We start from the raw sequence: 18,642 nt of genomic DNA, 5'->3' as shown, positions 1-18,642 counted from the left end.
CTCCCCCCCTCTTCCTCCATTTTGTTTCTACGAGGAGTTTCATGGTGTTCATCTCTCTCTCTCTCTCTCTCTCTCTCTCTCTCTCTCTCTCTCTCTCTCTCTCTCTCTCTCTCTCCGGCCCTTGTTCTGGATGTTTGTTATCGATCTGCAACCTCTGGGAGCGTTCAGTGATGGCAAAGGGGTCATGACATCATCATTGTGGGACGTACCCTGCCAAGTCATCATGGCGTTCAGGGAGCGTTCAACACTATTAGCTATCAGCACTTGTAGGGATAGAAGGAAGGAGGAGGCAGACGGAAACAGAAGATAGGGAATGAGGAAGATGATGACTTACTGTAATCACTAACCCCAGTCTATATTCACTTCCTTATGTTTGCTGAATATTGTCTCACATTACTGTGTTAGTGCTCTGGTAGATTTAAAGTAATGTTGCTTCTCTGAAATCCCCCATCGTCCCTGTTTCTGTGACTCACCCATCTGGCACCAGCATCTGTATTTCTGTCAGGCGTAGCAGGAATGTTCTCATCTCAAAATAGGCTTTGATCTGTCACACCGGGTTGACTGGCACATATCCTGCTCTTTCTACTTTTCATCTATGTGTGTTTTGAGAAATTTCAAGGAGGTGCCAGACAGGAGAGCTGCACCTGTGTGTGAAGACCGTTTTGAATTATTGAGCATCTCTCTGCTGTTTTCAGTTTCCACTCTTGCCTTTATCTCAGTGTTTTACATCAAACTCCTTACATAAACATACTGCTCTGTGTGTGTGTGTGTGTGTGTGTGTGTGTGTGTGTGTGTGTGTGTGTGTGTGTGTGTGTGTGTGTGTGTGTGTGTGTGTGTGTGTGTGTGTGTGTGTGACTTTTGTAGAGGAATGTCAGTTTTCTCCATTACCCTCTTTTGCTGACAGGATCTGTCGTCTGCGCTCATAATGGTTTAAAATAAAGACAACTGATCACTGTTTCACCAAAAGAGGAAATAATGGGAGATGCAGAACTCCAGAGAAGCTTTAACGATGACAGAAACATGTGTGAATCAGAAGATGATGTGTATTATGAGGTTGAGTGTGTGCCTATCTGTATATTTGTCTCCAGCAGTGAGAATGCTCAGCTGTATGAACGCTCAGCTCGGGAGCTCGGTGATCACAGAGGCAGAGAGTGGGAGGGGCACTTGCAGGCACACACAATCACACACATGCATACACACTCACACACACACACACACTTGGTAGTGAGCTTGTCAGGATGCTGCCGTTGTTCCAGCAGCTGGATGTACGGGACTGGAAGTGCTGATGGGAGTGTTGTATTTTTGCATGCTGGATCTTTGTGTGTGATGACTGCTGTTTGTGTTGTAGGAACAGCGTCAGTGGGTCTTTAGCACATATTCACTATACCGAGGTGTGTGTGTGTGTGTGTGTGTGTGTGTGTGTGTGTGTGTGTGTGTGTGTGTGTCAGCAGGACTGAATGAGAAGGAATTATTTGACTCAAGGGATTCAGGAGCACGTTATTGACTTTGACTGTGTTTTCATGCTGGAGAGCGTGAGGCTGTCGGAAGGTCTTATGAGAAGGAAGACAGATGTAATGTCACAGGACGATGAGGTGACAGACGCCCTTTAGGGGCTTCAGGACTGCCCCAAAATGGGGAACAGCGTCCAGAAGAAGAAGAAGAAGAAGGTCCAGGCAGAGAAAAACTTCTCTGCACTCCTGTCCCAGAGCCCCCACAAAACTAAAGGCTTCTGGGTGTTCGGACATCAAGACAAACTGAACACAGGTGAGAGGAACGCAGGATGTTCGCAGAGTTGTTCTTGAAAGGCTGTTGCACTTTATTCAGATCTGTAAAATAGGTTACGTTTCAGTTTGTTGGTTTGTCATCAAGATTACGGAAAAACCACTCGCCCGATTTTCATTAAACTGTGTGTAAGGGTGCAGCGTGGGCCAAGGAAGAACTAAATGAATTGTGCAGCGGATCCGAATGATTTTTCACTAATGTTAACACCTGACAGGCCTTGGTGGAGGTCCGCGCTCTCCGAGTGGCCTTTCTAGTTGTGAATGTTCCCACTTAGAGAAGCGTTGAGATTACTTATGTGCTTTGCTTTGTATGCTTGTGGGTTTGTGGTCATTTGCCTGTGCATTAGTTCCCGCAGTAAGCTTTTTTAGATGCAGAGTGACAATATTCCCATGCTGACTTCACCTTAGTCAGCTTCAAGGCTCCCTGGTTATTGCACACGTGTGCAGAAGAGGGTTGTGTGTGGGCAGGAGGGGTTTTTTCTTCTCTTTTTTGGTTCAGGTGATTTGTTTCTCCTGCTGACAGACGAGTCGAGGATTGAAGAACGACTGAGAATTTGCAGCTGTTTTCCCTTAAACCTCCACAATCAGAACCATAGTGATCCCGTGCCTAAGAGTGGGTATCATCATTGCCTGAGCAGTAGACCCGCAGTGGAAACATAGAGCCTGTCCCACACTGATCATTGTCTCTGTTAAGAGACCCTGAAGCAACAAAAAACACCAGACAAACGGGTTCAACACAAGCTCGCACTGACACAGACAGATCGTCAGATAACGCTCTGCCACTGAGATTTGTCTTCCACAAAGCCGCTGTTGACATGTTCAGTTTGTCAGACTTTCTGTTTCATGTTTTCCGTCCACACCCAGGACTGTTTTTAGTCTGTCTGTGTTTCTCACATAGTTCCACCTCGTCTCTCTTCTGACTCTTATTAGTGACAGAACTTTAAGTTTCCGCTTGTACTAACTCTAGCCTCGAAGCTGCAAAGACTGACACCTTGGCTCGCCAGTGAACATAAGAAACCATTTCTAAGTGAAACTGATGTAAGTCTGTAACCGTTTTTATTTTTATCAGGTTACTTTTAAGCAAACAATAATGAACCAAATCCAAAAGGCTGAGTCAGTGAGGCAGCGCTTTGATTACATGTGTCATCACAGTTTGCAGTTTTAAGTAATGTGTGATAAGCAGTAGTGCAAAAGACTTTTGAAGAGTCCACCACACACCTACCATAGATCTGCCTCTTTGTGCATCTCATATGACCATTACTTGGAGTTGGTGCATTAGAATATTACCATCATTGTCATTAGACAGCATGAAATATGACGAACATTAGCTGGAACCGAACAGCAATAACAATCAGACCGAGACTTAGACTTAATTGTATTTTGCAGCAACCACACACACTCATTTATAATTGTCTCGATAGGCAAATTCATCCTACAAAATAAAAGAGGGACTAAGTTGTTTCCAGATAAGGAATGTGTTCTGCGTGTTTACAAACACATCTTGATTTCATTTTCCGTTCGGGTGGTCGATGTGTATGTGGTCGAGTGTGTGTGTGTGTGTGTGTGTGTGTGTGTGTGTGTGTGTGTGTGTGTGTGTGTGTGTGTGTGTGTGTGTGTGTCTGGATTCACCGCCTCATTCATGGGGAGTTTATTCAGAAACTTGGGGTGTGAATGCATTCCTACATTCCAGCCCGTTTCCGTGCGCATGAGCACCCGTCCCGCACACACACACACACACACACACACACACACACACACACACACACACACACACACACGCACACACACACACAACTTCTTCAAATGAGGCTCGATTCCTGTTTTTTTTTCGGGGGGGGGTGATTGCAGCTGCGTTTTTGTTACACAATGCCCCGAAACGAAGGCAGATTGAGCAAGAGAGAGAGAAGGGAAGAGAGATGAAGTGATGAAATATTCAAAGTTGTATTTATATGCCAGGGAACCATAGCTAAAGTGTTAAAGCCAGTATCCCTGCGCCCCCCTGCGCCGCAGTAACGTAGCTTCCACTGTTTCGCAGGCTGATGAAACGTGCAGGACGTGAACTCAGTGACTGACCATCGTCACCATGTGCTCCAGAAATATGTGTCATGTCTGTGGTTTTGGACATGTTCCAAATCAGACCCCCTGCCTGTGTCCTTCACAACACCTGAGAGGTTATTATGTTGGAGAATACAAGAGTGAACAGACTGAGAAACGACTGGATGTCACACATGGAATATTTTGCTTTTTCTGTATTTTTGGTCAAAGTCATCCGAACCGCGTTCCCCACGCGCTTATTTTATAGGGTTATAACCCCTGTTTTTTGTTACAGGGGGAAGTTAATGTGTCCATGTATGGGATGCAAAATAAATCTTCCATCCAAGTCCAAAAACCCAAAGATAATGAACTCACATATAATCCAGATGCAGTAAAGTGTCACAATTAAGAACGAGAATGTTTGAAAAGTGACTGAAATGATTGTTCAAATCGTTGCAGATTAATTTTCTATCAATCGACTGATGAATGAAAATATAACGAGTCTCTCAAAAACGGGGAAATGTTCTTATTGTTGACTACAAAGATTAGTTTGCACGAGTTTCTCTGCTAACAAACTGTTAGAAGACACAACATGGTGAGCAGTGAGTTGAGATGTTGCACGCTGAGCTCCAAAGTCACAAAGATGCCCATTCATACCTCACTATGAGCTCACTTTACTTCATCCACAGGTGGTCAGTGACGCAGAGGGAGCCATGCACACACACACACACACACACACACACACACACACACACACACACACACACACACACACACACACACACACACACACATGCGCTGTCATCCTTTCATTCTTGGTCCCCTTTTGAGGTTCTATAAGCGTGTGTGGTGTAACTGATGGGCCTCCAGATGTTTCATATTCTCTTCTCATAACTGTCCACTCTGCAGGGAGAACCTCAGCTGGAGTGTGTCTCCGCACTAAGATCAGACGTCGGAATGATCCATCTAATAAACTAGTATCACTATGAATTTCAAACTAAAAGCTAGGACATATTGTTAAAATATTGCTTCCTCTCCTTACGCTGTTATCTTCTTGACCTCGGACTGCTGGCTGGTTATTTATCTTACAGCGTTCCAAAGAGGGCATATGTGCATGAAAACACAATGAGATTTACACTGAGTTCAACCCTTAGACTGCAAAATGGGACAAGGAAGGATTGAGGTGTGAAGAAAAGTGAAAACTGTTGACAGAATTAGGGAGGGAGATCAGAAAGAAGCCGACTCGAGTCTGGAGAATATAAAGTGCAGAGAAGAAAAGAGGAACACGCTGTATAGTTCTGTGTATAATTCGAGAACAAGGCTGCCGGCAGATTTCCCCCACCATTTTCATTACGACTGTCTTGTGCGGGTTGTGATATTCCATATTCCATTATCCTGCTGGGTGAGGCTCGTCTAAGCCTTTTGATTTCTGTAAACTGGGGCTAAGACGCTCTCTTCTTGGTCCTCCTTTGATGATCCCACTTACTGTGTGCCACTGTCAAAGTCGTGGACTCCCTGCAGAGAGCTTAGGCAACATTTGTGGATAAAGAGAAGATGGCTTTTCGTCTCTGCTATCTATCCCTCCTGCGCCTCGCCCCATCTCGCCTTCCAACCCTGATCTTTTATGTTTTGTTCTCTTGCGCGTCACACTGCTCTCCTCTGCTTCTCACGCACACACAGATATATAACATTCCCTTTCTTTTTGTTTCTGTTCTGCTCTTATTGAAGCTGCATTTCCTACCACAGGAGTTGTTCTCCACCAACATCTGTTTGCCTTTCTTCTCCATCTAGAGCGTCCTGATTTGTCTGTGCTTTAGACGTCTGTTTAAAGATAATTGTCGTCATCAATTTTTTTCAGCTGTAACTTCTTGTTCTGGCCTGTTGCACCAAAGTGTCGCCACAGTGTTGTTTGGAGATGAAAGGGGATCGTTACCTTCTTCCTCTACCCTGTCCTCTCGTGCCCTTTTAGCCGTAGGAACTTTTGTTTTCTTCCTCTAACTTAAAGGATATTTTAAGCAGCATGCAATTGTGGTCCGTCTGCAAACTCTGGTCCTAAATGTAGCATGGGAATTCTCCAGAGCTCCTTAAAGTAAGGATTCATTCTTCTAAAGTGGTAATGGGAGAAAACCAGTTGAAGGGCTACAATGGGCCCCATTGTTGATCTCATACTTTCAAAATATGGTCCTGATAGTTTAAAACATTTACAAGAATGGTGTGCCAATGTTATTTTATACTATTCTATCTGCTATTTTGGACTATTTTAATTCTGGCTATTTTAATAATGGTACTTCACACTCACTTACATCAACACTGTGATTATTGTACTGTAAATGCTCTTATTCTGTCTAATCTTGTACTAATTGTTATGTTTTTGCACTTTGGGCTGCAATTCTTGTATGAAAGGTGCTATACAAATAAAGCTTATTATTATTATTATTATTATTATTATTATTAAAGGATCCGCAACCTGTTAGCGAGTCTCAAGCATGCATAAAAAGAAAGTGTATGTGAAAGACTTGACCCAAATTATACGTACGCTGAAAGAAATCCTGTTATTTCAGCGACGGTAAGGAGCAGTGTTGGGATAATTACTCATAAAAAAAAACCTGAGGCAGTAATACATTACACCACTTATTACACATCCTTAATTAAAGCTGCACTAGTCAACACTTTTGTACAAACAGTGGATGAAACGTGTAACTTCAAAGGGGTTCGCTTGTAGTAACAAACTATGCAGTTCTCCGCAGCTCTTTTTAGCGTCTTTCAGCTCCTTGTTTTGGTTGTTTAACCCTCAAGCTCTTCTCTCGTTAGCCGTGTTTCCAGACAGCTGTTAAAAAACACGTTAAAAGATAAACACTGCACTGCAGATGTAAGCGATTAGCTGTTGAGGATTTAGCAGCTTAAGACCCGGATGTTTATTTTGTTTGTGTTGAACTTGTGCTCAACATGTGGCCGTAAACGTGGCAGCAAACTAATGCTAATGTTGCGCTACGTCAACTGAACGTATACGAGTTAATGCAGCTTTAAATACTTTCAAATGTAGATGATGTGACAGGAAAATCAATTACTACTTTGTTAAAGCATAGTCGTGTTTTTAGAAAAGGACTCGTGTGGATCCCTCTGTAACTTCCTGCATCGCCACCTACATTTAATTAAAGCATCAGAACATGCCACACACACACACACACACACACACACACACACACACACACACACACACACACACACACACACACACACACACCGACCTGCGTGTGACCTTATCATTCAAAGGTCATTATTTCAACTCTGGACACGGTTTGGATTTGATATTTATCCTTTTGAAACGAGATCAAAATCTTTTATTGCTCATGTTCATTTTCCCAAATCACTGTGTCCAATCTGTAATCTGAAACTTGTGACAGTCTTAGCTCAGCATGTCCTGCCCTGCTGATGGAGAAGAAAGGCCGGCATCAAACCTAAGAATAAACCTCGCGGAAATGAAGTTATCCATCAATCAAAATGGCTTTTAGTGGTCGTCTCAAGTTCTCATTCAGAGTTTTTTTTCTGACACTGATAAAAATAAATCTGGTGTTCTTTGCTGCAGATTAAATATGTTCGTAAAACAAAACGTAAATGTTTTTTGATTGATTTAAACAAAACAATCTAAAAACTTTGAACATTACCAGCTGTTCAGTGTCGCCAGTGTTTTTTATTATATTAATAGTAACATGCACAAAAATGCATGCAAACATTTAAATTACAAGTTTGAATTTTGGACCCGCTTTCAGAAAGAACTAAAACGGGACACAATGAGTATTTCACTTAAAGGTACAGTGTGCAGTTTTGCATTGCTGTATTTATATACGTGTCAATCAGTGTAATATTTTTGATGGCACCAGCTATAATTAACCTCAACAACTCAAGTTATGTCATCTGTGTGCCAAGCAGATGGTGTCGAGCCAGCGCCCGCCCCGGCGACTGTTTGCACTTCAGCGTTTGGCAGCAGATTTACTCGAACACGCTGTCGTCTTTTCACGCAGATTTAAGCGTTTTCCGACTACTTCAGTCAAAAATGGATTCCGACTTGTTTACGAACGGGGAGCTTAGTTCATTGGACGTGCATAATGGGATTTCACTGAGGAATAGTGATGAGGAGGAATGTGTTTCTGAGGCTTTCATGAAAGCTCACAATTGGTAAAACAAGATGTTGTTGTATGTGGGCAGGAGACACACACACACACACACACACACAACCCTCAATGTCTGCATATCTCACGCTCACATGCACACACTTATACTGCTGATAAACAAACTAGTGCTCTCGCTGCCTGTGCATGTAAGTGTGTTACATGTGTGGTGCATTGAAAACAGGGAGCATCTGTTCAAGCCTAACGCGTTCAGTGTGATTCAAATGAACTTAAAGTCACTTGCACCTCACAGCTCAGCACTTTGGATGTTTTCCCATCTAAACTCAGCTCCTCAGTCCTCATCAGCACACTTGATGTTGATAAAAAAGCATCAACATGGTGACAGAGGGAGCGCTTCATCCTGAATGCATAGTTTTATATGTTCCATCGTTGAACAGCTTCTCTATCCCATGTGTTTCCACAATGCGTAGCTGCATCACATAATAGACAGAGTCCATGTGCAGAAAAGAACAAGGGATGATTGTCTCTCAGAAATGTCCATGTCTGGAAATCTTTACAATCACTATAACCTCCAGAGGAGGGGGGGAGGGCATTAAATGATGTAAATGACATTTTGGTTAAAAGGGAAGTCAAATGCAGACGTACATTCTGATTCGCTAATGAGACAAACCAGACTGTGACATTTCCATTTTATAGTAATTCAGAAAGCGGGGGGGGGGGAGGGGGGGGCTGCTGGATGTTTCCTGTAAAACAGACGTCTTTATCTCAGTGGAAGTTTTATGGTGATAATCCAGGCCTCACAGGTCTTAGTCTGAGACTGTGAAGTAGGTTCACTATTTCTCTCAGTTTGCATCCATCAGTTTGAGTCTCACGTCACGAGCGTGATTCTGCTCTTAGCCTTTATATTGTACTTGATGTGACAACTGCTGAATGCACTTCCACCAGAAGCTCAACTAGTTACTGTACACTCAACTGTTGACGCTCTTCTCCAGCTCCATGGTAGAGTCATCACCTTTTCTGTTATTACTTGGTTTGGTAATCTCTGAATAGTCGACAACAATAGGATGCAACATATATTTAAAGTGGGCAGTAAGATCATTGGTGTTAAACTGCCTGGACTGCCTCATATCTTCCGTATGAGAGATTTCACATCGTCCTCTTCATCCTCCGTGTTTGAGCTCCTTAAATTAAATGCACACAATCACCCAACTGATGATTAGTTTTCCATTTAACTCCCGGGGGCTGATTGTAATTGTTTAAAGCGACGGCATACTCCGGGTTTCCTGTTGTCACTTGATGTATTCATGTATTTTATTACATATTTACCTGGATGCAAAGAGTCAAAGTTGAAGAGTGACACAGATGAACTCACAATAAACAAAACTTGTAGTTTGCTGACATTTCTTTAAAAGCTCCCCCTAAACAAAAACGCTAGCTATGGGGCTACAGCTAACCCTGTTAGCTTAGCTGCTGTTTAGCATAAAGACTGGAAGCAGGGTAGGACATAAAAATACTCTTTAATTTTAGTAGGAAACAAGATATAACGTCTTAGTTAGTGAGCTTCGCTGGTAGGTGGATGTTGTTACCAGGCTAGCTCTTTCCCCCTGTTTCCAGTCTTAGTGCTAAGCTAATTGAGCTAATGGATCTAGCTTAGAGCTTCTCGTCTGACTTTCAGCCAGAAAAGTAAATTTCCCAAAATGTCAAACTATTCCTTAAACTAAAATTAGTCTATTCTGTGACTCACAACTTAAATATAAGACTATATATGGTAAGATGTGCCCTTTTTTCTTTACTGTGCTTTTGAAGTTTGCTTCACTTCACAACAATCGAGTCCTCAGACTTTTCTCAAGAGGGTCTTTAGGTCCGACAAAAGAGCAAGACTTGAGGGCGTCGGGCGTGTCCTGTCCCGCTCGGAGACGAGTCTGTGCGGAAGCTGTAGGTCTCTCATTAACTCATCAATCATACTAAAGGAGTCCGTTCACCATTAAGGAGACATGCCCGTGGATAACCTGCAGCACCTGGGTGGTGTTAATGTACTGAATACTAATGCAAGTTCATGTAGAGGAAGAGTTTTCAGAGGTTTTGTTGTGTGTCTGTGTGAAACACATACAAAATAAATGACGACTCTGTCAACTCTGTCCCTCCTAATTTTCTAAGGTCACCCTGAGGACTCCTGTGTTCACTCTCACACTAATTGGCAACAAATAGATTCATCATCTTGTGTATAATTGTAGAACAAGTGGATCCTCTGTGTCTCGACTGTGACGCATCTGTGTCGGTGTTTGCAGAGCTCCCAGTTTGAACGACAAGAAGCAAAAACAGCTCATCCTCCATGAGGAAAAATACCCACAATCCCCTTATCGGAGGGGTAGAGAGAGAAAATGGGAGAGGGAGAACTACAGAAAGAGACAGTTACTATTTTTAAGCACAGTCGATGCCGCAGCGGCTTAGTAGAGCTGCGTGTTTGTGTTTCGTCGCTGAGGGTCCTGAAGGGCAATCAGTCAGCTCAGGTGTAAAAGCCTGCTTCAGATCACGATTAGCAAATACACAGTCGACACAGGTTAGGAAAACATCAAGGAGCCATGCTTGTTGATTTAGTTCAATTTATGCTGAATGTCCATACTTCTAAACCTGAATTAGGATAAGGCGTCTGAAGTCTTTCTGTCTTGTATTTATCGAAACCTGGTCGTGGAACAGTAGTCGTTTGAATGTCTTGACTCTCACCATTACATAAATAAATAAACAGCAATAATATTTTAAACAATGGCTGTTCCGAATGTCTTTTTTCTTTCCTTTCAAAGCCTCTATTGAGGTTTCGAACAAAGCTTTGTATGTCTATTGTCACATCCTCAATATTATTAAAGTGATTCATCTTATTAGATGAGTTAGTATTCTTTCTCTTTCGGACAACGCTCTGGAGTTATTGGAAATGTTTGGATCACATGAGTCGGAAACAATCCTACGCAGCCACCACTGTAATCTAATTCTACAAATAGTATAATACTTATAATGATATTAGTGTAGCCTGATCTTTATCTGCAACTGTGCACAAAAACCAGATTACATTTGAGAAAAAATGTTTTATTTACCATAACTAAAATAATGCAATCGCTTTATTTGATTTGTTTATCATAATCCGATTTTAATCTGCCCACAGAACAAACCTCGACTTTGTCAAAGTTATTTGTCTTATAACTGATATTTTACATATTAATGTGACAAATGGCTTTATTTTTATAGTGAAAAAGCATAATATTGTATAATAAGTGCCCACAAATACAAGTTTTGCAAGTTTTTGCTCATAATCCCACAGTTCCCTCTTCCTCTTCGTGTTCCTCTCTGTATCTCACTCCCTCTGGGACCCACCCAGAGGAAATCAGAAAATGCAGTGTTTCATGCGTAGTGACAGTTTCTGTTCTCGCTGATTTATGTCCTTCCTCTCCCCCTGTACCCTTCCCTCCTCCTCCTATTTCCTTCCCTCCTCCTTCCTCATGCTTTTCTGTCTCCACCTATCATGCTGTCATCACCCCGTTTTACATTCTGTATGTTTTGTTTTTATGCCCCCTCAACGACTATTATCTCTCATCAGACAGATACAGTCTGATCTCGCAGGACATATTTCATTCTGTGCACGCCTCCTGAACAGACGTGTCAGATATTATCACAACAAGATACAGGATACATGAAACAAGAAATATTCCACTAGATATGTGCATGTCTCTCTCTCTCTCTGGTTAATACTACACCAGTCATTGAAGGGCAGCTCATAACTCAAGTCCACCACAGCAGCCATAGAATACAAATCAGGGGTGCGGCAACGAGCTGAATAATGACACCTGTGTGTGTGTGTGTGTGTGTGTGTGTGTGTGTGTGTGTGTGTGTGTGTGTGTGTGTGTGTGTGTGTGTGTGTGTGTGTGTGTGTGTGTGTTGGAGCGAGGTTTATTGCTGGTCACATTTTAACCCTCGCTTCCTGCACTCTGGCAGTTTCATTACCTCTATCTAAAGGGATGGAAAGAGCAACTGGGAGAGGAAGACATTGTGGTCAGCAGACAAAAACACCACTATATAGGACTCCACTGTACATCCACTAGAGATGCTGTGGAGTGTAAACACATGTTAAAGTAAAAGACAATGGGTCAATCAATGGGTCACACTGTTGGTATTTTCCATCATTAGCATTAACATGGCTTCTGTGATTTAACTTGAACAATCCCACACACACCGTCCGGCTGTTTTAAATACTCATTAGAGCGCAGTAAGTGTGTTTTCATCCGCATTGAGTGCCCTAGCTGTTTTAGATATTTATTTTGCCTTTTTAAAACTGCTCTTATTTAAAAAATATATTTATTGGTTTGACAGTGCTCATTTCCATTTATATAAAATAATTATAAAATAACATTCATGTACATTCACAGATATAAAACATGACATAGAATATGTACAGTTTTTTTTATTATTTATTATTGTATTTTGAGATTGGAACAGTATCAAAAACTAATTAACTAATGAATATGTGTATACTAAATAAACGCCCAGTTTCAGATTTTGTTGAACACATTGTGCTCATAGCAAAGAATGTCAGCAGATATGTTTTTAGCATTGTTACAGTAAATCTCCCAGAAACAAGAAACCGACAGGAAGAGAAAGTCTCAAGCTTCTGTCTTGAACAAGCGTCTTGTGTATTCAACAGCTGTGACCTTGTGTGAAGCCGTCCAGGCTCTGCAGGTGCGCCCGGCACCTGGTGTAAAACACTGCTCCTTCTATTTTCATTTTTACCGATGTTGTTCAGTCTCCGCTCTGTCCACCCCCGCACCCACATTTTTTGTAATGAACCCAGCATGTACGCACTCAACCACACACACACACACACACACACACACACACAGTGGCTGTTTCCAAGTGCAGTCGGGCATGAAGTGGACACCCTGCTGCTTCTCATGACCCAGAATGCTCACCTGGTTTCTAACAAAGGCAGAACAGCTTTTCTCTTTTTATTCGCAGACGTCTCTGTTTACATCCTTCCTGCCCTGTGCAGCCAATGAGAGGTTGAGCTGAGGACATGAGATGAGCTAATACTCATCATGTGGTCACGGTATTACATTTTCCGATAATTGTGTGTGTTAGCGTCAGACTCTGGGCTTGGTCAGTCCACTGGGACTCATATTTTACATTTAGCTGTCCAAACTGGCTCTGTTTATCTGCAGCTCTCATCGAATGACCTGTTGTTTTTGCAGTCTCATATTTGCAGTCCAGACAGAGTTGATACAGCACTCTCTAGTGGAGCAAGAAGTCATATGTGTGTGTGTGTGTGTGTGTGTGTGTGTGTGTGTGTGTGTGTGTGTGTGTGTGTGTGTGTGTGTGTGTGTGTGTGTGTGTGTGTGTGTGTGAACAAGAAATGGCAGTGTTGGTGTAGAGCAGCTTATCTGCAGAGTGTCTGCTCTGGTAAAACTGACATGTTAGTGGTGTTTGATTATGGTCTGTTTAGTTTGTAAAACGTTTGGTTACGTCATAAGCAGCATTAGGTATGGTGGGTGACTTTGTCTTGAAGAGCTAAATGCAAATGAATCTCATTAGTTTGGGTTTAAAGGGGCACTTTTTAAATGTATTTTATCGTGTCATGAAGAGAGAAGCTCGTGGATCCAAACACAGCATGAAGTGAGCATACGGTACGTTCCTCTGTTTTATTTTGCTTATGTAGTGGAATTGTGTGTTTCGTGCGCTGAATCAAAGGCATTTTGAAGCCCCCCTCCCCTCTGCCCCAACACCAGATGGTGTCTCTTTAGGCCTTCTAATGAATATTGATATGAGGGGTCTTAGTTAACAACAGGGGGGTACACAGGCTTGGGCCAGAGACCCCCAAAATTGGCACTTAGTAAAAGGTCTGCTATAAAAGGGACTGGGTGTGGAAGGGATTTATTTTTGAAGAAAAAAGGGAGTGTTTGGAACTTCAGGGCCGCATCACTGCAAAGCAAAAGCAGGTTTTCTTATGCACATAAGTTCCCACATGTCCCATACTGGTAAACTGTCCTGGCACTAATTAATATGGATTAGGAGCTAATGAGTATGAGAAGTGCTGATGGAGGGGAAATAAATATGAGGGGCCCCTGGAGGAGTTAATCCTCTGGCATGACTCCCATGTCTAAAGCTGCTCTCCTGAAGGCCTGAGTCACTGCCAGGCTGCGCCCCGGCTCGGGCAGGCTGACCCTGAACTCTGGGGTGGAGATGTCTTCATTGGAGAAGAAATATCCCCGCCCGCGCCAGGAGTTCTGTGTTGGTGCAGTGTGAGGAGGGATGGTGGGTGTGCGCATGTGAGTAATTGTGTTACTACCCTCCAGCTGGTCCGGGTGTACGGGCCAGCTGTAGCCCCCTGCCGTGCCACTTTATTGGGAATAAACATCCATTCAGAGGGCAAGTGCTGCTTCTTCAGTGGGGAAGTAACCCTGGAACACAGCACCGGTTGTTTGTTTGGCACAGAATCAGCCTTTTCTTTTTTTTTTCATAGCAGTGTTGTATTTCATACCGCTGCAGTCTGTCAGGAAATATCAGTAGGCGCATAGAAACCCATCCGCACACACACACACACACACACACACACACACACACACACACACACACACACACACACACACAGTGTCATGAGAGCGGCGATGATGATCCGAGGCTGTTTCAGTTATTTATAACTCCAACTAGAACTCTGTGGCTATAAGGCAAAGTGTCAGACAGGAAGAGAAAGGCAGAGGGTAAGAAAGATGTCAAAGAGGGGACATTGGTAGCGACAGAAGGGGGGGGGGGGGGGGGCAGTGGCGAAAGTGATGCAGTGAAGAGGGTAGGACATTTCAGTGCATTGAAATAGTTGTTTAGCTTTTCAGCGTGAGGACACAACCTCTGCTGTCAAATGGAGCCCCTGTAGCTCTCAGATAATGAGACAGAGCGTCAGACAGATGCATGGAGCTGAAGGCTTTCATTAGGGAAAGGACACTGACAAATATAACTACATAACCATACAATAAATCACCATGATTATATTGTAGGCTTAGCTGTTTTTATAGCCACTATTAGAATTGATAACAAAAAGCACAAGGAGGTAAGCCTGCAGTGCTGCACACGTGCCAATAAAAATACATTTCTTTATGGCCGGAGCTGGAGAATGCACTTCATTCCTGATTTATTTACCACAATATTATTTGTATTTATTGTTTTGAGGATCTAGCTATGAGGAAAGGTTACATCTCTGCATTCTGAATTAGGAATATTTTCCATTTAAGTTATTTTAGTAATTATAAAGTTGGTATTTCACAACAAAATATACTAATTTCTTCTTCTTTTTTATACAATCTCTTCAACAAGCATGTATAATACCTTGTTGTATAAGATAAAGAAACCGTACAAACTCACTCATTAAAAAGTGGTTCCCAACCTGTGGGTCGGACTCCCTCAGGGGGGGTCTGAAGGTAAATCTGAAGCGTCATTTAAAAGGGATGATTTCGTCAGATTTTTCTTAAATTGTCACTTCTTTCTCAGAAAGTTTTATCTCTCCAGGCTCTTGGCATCCACATGCGTGCATTGTGCGCACACACACAGTCACACGTGTCTCCATTGAGTAAAGTGGGGGTGGATGCCTCATGAAAGCCACACTTTGACAGCCGTTTTGCTGCTGGGGGGGGGTGTCTTCATTTGACAATAGAGAAGGAATTGCAATGGAGAGAGCCAGTGTGAGCGACGGAGCAAAATAGAGAGAGAGCAGAAGGAGGAGGGAGGAGGGGTATCAGACTCGGGGATAAGGCAGCTGGGACGGGCTGCTTGGCAGATCTTATTGTGTGCTCGTCCTTCTCGAGTCACTCACACACTCTGCAGGAGGAGGAGAGAGTTCCCCATCCGACATCAAGCCGTCCACGGTCACTCACAGACAGACAGGCTGTCAGGATTCTCATCATTTTTTACATCCTCAGCTTTTGGATCTTCTTTATTGTTTTCAACACTGACAGACGGAGGACACGTGGGACTTTATCTTTGCTTCACCACAATATTTAGATTCTGTATCTGCTATGGCGCTGGTGTAGGCATGGTGGTCTACTTGAGGAAGAGCCTCCACTCTCTGCTGTCAGTCTTCAAGAAGAAGGGTGAGTGCCGACTCACGTGGAGGAACTTGGAGGAGCTTTGACTTCAAACTGCTGACAGAATTGAACGCTGGTTCATACGACAGTAATGCTTTGCTTTGATGGAGGTTTCTGGAGTTGAGCTGATCTTTTTCCAATATTAATATACTTTTAAAAAAGTACGGGTGTAGTTATGAAGTGATGGATTAGTCAAATGTTGTTGGCTTTAGTGTAAAGACTTGATAATTGCTGATTTTGTGCGCTGCTTATTGTCTCTCTGTCTCACATACAGACACACAGACAAGAATTATTGTTGAAGGCAATATGGGGGTCCTCTCTAAAGAGATAAAGAGCTTAACTGACTTTTCTGCCGATTGTCTGAATCCACCAAAAGCCTTAAACCTCCCGTAGTGGTCCGGCGGGAGCTCATGAAGTGCTGCTTTTCCAGTGAATCACAACTAGCAGTAAGAGCACAACCTTTTTAATTACTTTACATTACAGTTCATTTAGCTGACGCTTTTGTCCAAAGCGACGTACAAAAAGTGCAAACAATCCTGGAGATACAACTCCGAACAGCAAGAATCTTGTAAGTACAATAGCTTCAAATAGGTACAATCGTATAAGTGAACAATGTCTTCAAATAGCCAGTTTGAAGTGCAACATACAGAAACAATAGAATACAAATTATAAATAAGCCAAACCAATACAAGTGCAACATACAAAGAACAGTTATTTAGTTTTCTTCATTGGCCGAGGTGCAGTTGAAGAAGGTGAGTGTTCAGTCTGCAGAAGGTGTGAAGACTGTCTGCTGTCCTCACATAAATGGGGAGGTCGTTCCACCATTTTGGAGCCAGGATAGCAAACAGTTGGGTTTTGTTTGAGGGGAATCTGGGTCCCACTCGTAGTGAGGGAGTGGCGAGCCGATTGGTCGACGCAGAGCGAAGTGAACGCACTGGGGTGTATGGTTCGACCATGGCCTGGATGTAGGAAGGGACTGATCCATTCACAGCACGGTGGACCAGCACCAGAGTCTTGAAGCAGATTCGAGCTGCCACTGGTAGCCAGTGAAGTGAGCGGAGAAGCGGTGTAGTGTGGGAGAACTTGGGTAGATTGAAGACCAGTCGGGCTGCTGCATTCTGGACCAGCTGTAGAGGTCGAATGGCACGTGCAGGCAGTCCAGCGAGGATGGAGTTGCAGTAGTCAAGGCGTGAGATGACAAGAGCCTGAACAAGAACCTGCGTCGCCTTCTGAGTCAGTAGGGGACGTATCCTCCTGATGTTGTACAGAGTGCATCTGCAGGAGCCGGTTGTTGCAGCGATGTTGGGACCAAAGGACAGTTGGTTGTCCAGCGTCACACCCAGATTCCTTGCAGTCAGAGTCGGGGAAACAACAGAGGTGCCGATGTTAATGGTAAGGTCTTGGATGGGAGAGCCCTTACCTGGAAGGAAAAGGAGCGCGGTCTTGTCAAGGTTGAGTTTCAAGTGATGTGCGGCCATCCACCGAGAGATATCAGCCAGACAAGCCGAGATCCGTGCCTCCACCTTTGTTTCAGATCTGGGAAAAGACAGAATCAGTTGAGTGTCATCTGCATAGCTGTGGTAGGAGAAACCATGAGAGTAGAATGCACTCCGTGGTGCCCGTCTGTAATGAACTTTGTCTCTGTTCCTTGGATTGCATCAGACAGTCCCAGGTTCACAATGACCTGAGATTTCCCACAGCCACACACAGGAGAGGGCATTGTGTCTGGGCGGCCTCACCTGTGTGAATGCGGGAGGATAGGGGTAGGAGTGTCTGATACCTCACACACAGACACACACACACACACACACACATACACACACATACACACACGTACAGTATGTACATTCACACTCGCACAGTGTTCCCTTACCAGGTGAGACTGAGAGCCACAGTGTTGAGTGACAAAAGGAGGGAAAGCGGACACCATGCATTGACCTTTGATTAGCTAATAACTGACAATATACAACTTACATAGCCTGCACAGCCAAAAGTGAAACACAAACACAAAGAATACAAATATTATTCCATTTGTATAAAACTGCCTTTAATTTACACATTTTCCCTCTATTAGTAATTTATCTTCCAATACCTATTTGCAATAACTAGTGCAGTGCCCGTTCAGAAACAGGCAGATTTCTTGGCCTCTGGTGTTGCTGCTCCCACAATGCACTTCCTTGGGTCCTGAGCTATACACCCGGCAAGTTTAAAGTCGATTGAATGAACGGAGATAACTTCCATTAATATTAAATAGTTAGATGCTGTCTACGATAACATGGTAAATGGTAAATGGACTGCATTTACATAGCGCTTTTCTAGTCCTTGCGACCACTAAAAGCGCTTTTACAACACAAGTCAGCATTCACTCATTCACACACTGGTGTCAAAGGCTGCCAGCTGCTCATCAGGAGCCGCAATCAGAAGCAATTTGGGGTGTACTGACCACGGGGGCCGGGATCGAACCACCGACCTTCTGATTGGTGGACAACAAAAGTCAAACTGTCTTTGGTGGTCACATTAAAAACGACTTTGTTAGCCAATAATACAACAGTATTTAAGATGAGAGTGTTTCCACCGCGTAAA

The 18,642-nt window shown here is 43.3% G+C and overlaps 1 protein-coding gene across 3 annotated transcripts in view; it reads left to right on the top strand.

Annotated features, from left to right (window-relative positions):
* Positions 1–18,642, top strand: part of nhsl3 (NHS like 3) — a 35,646-nt gene that overhangs the window by 8,577 nt on the left and 8,427 nt on the right. The window contains exon 1 of one of the 3 annotated variants that reach the window (XM_029443588.1): positions 16,001–16,065. The exons of the other annotated variants lie outside the window; for them this stretch is intronic. Coding sequence (XP_029299448.1) covers positions 16,008–16,065 — 58 coding nt within the window. The 5' untranslated portion in view covers positions 16,001–16,007. Of the gene's footprint in view, positions 1–16,000; positions 16,066–18,642 lie in introns of those variants that run through there. 3 annotated transcript variants of the gene reach the window in all.

This window comes from Cottoperca gobio, chromosome 11 (assembly GCF_900634415.1).
Source record: "Cottoperca gobio chromosome 11, fCotGob3.1, whole genome shotgun sequence".
NCBI lineage: Eukaryota > Metazoa > Chordata > Actinopteri > Perciformes > Bovichtidae > Cottoperca > Cottoperca gobio.
This window is presented reverse-complemented; position numbering and strand designations above follow the sequence as displayed.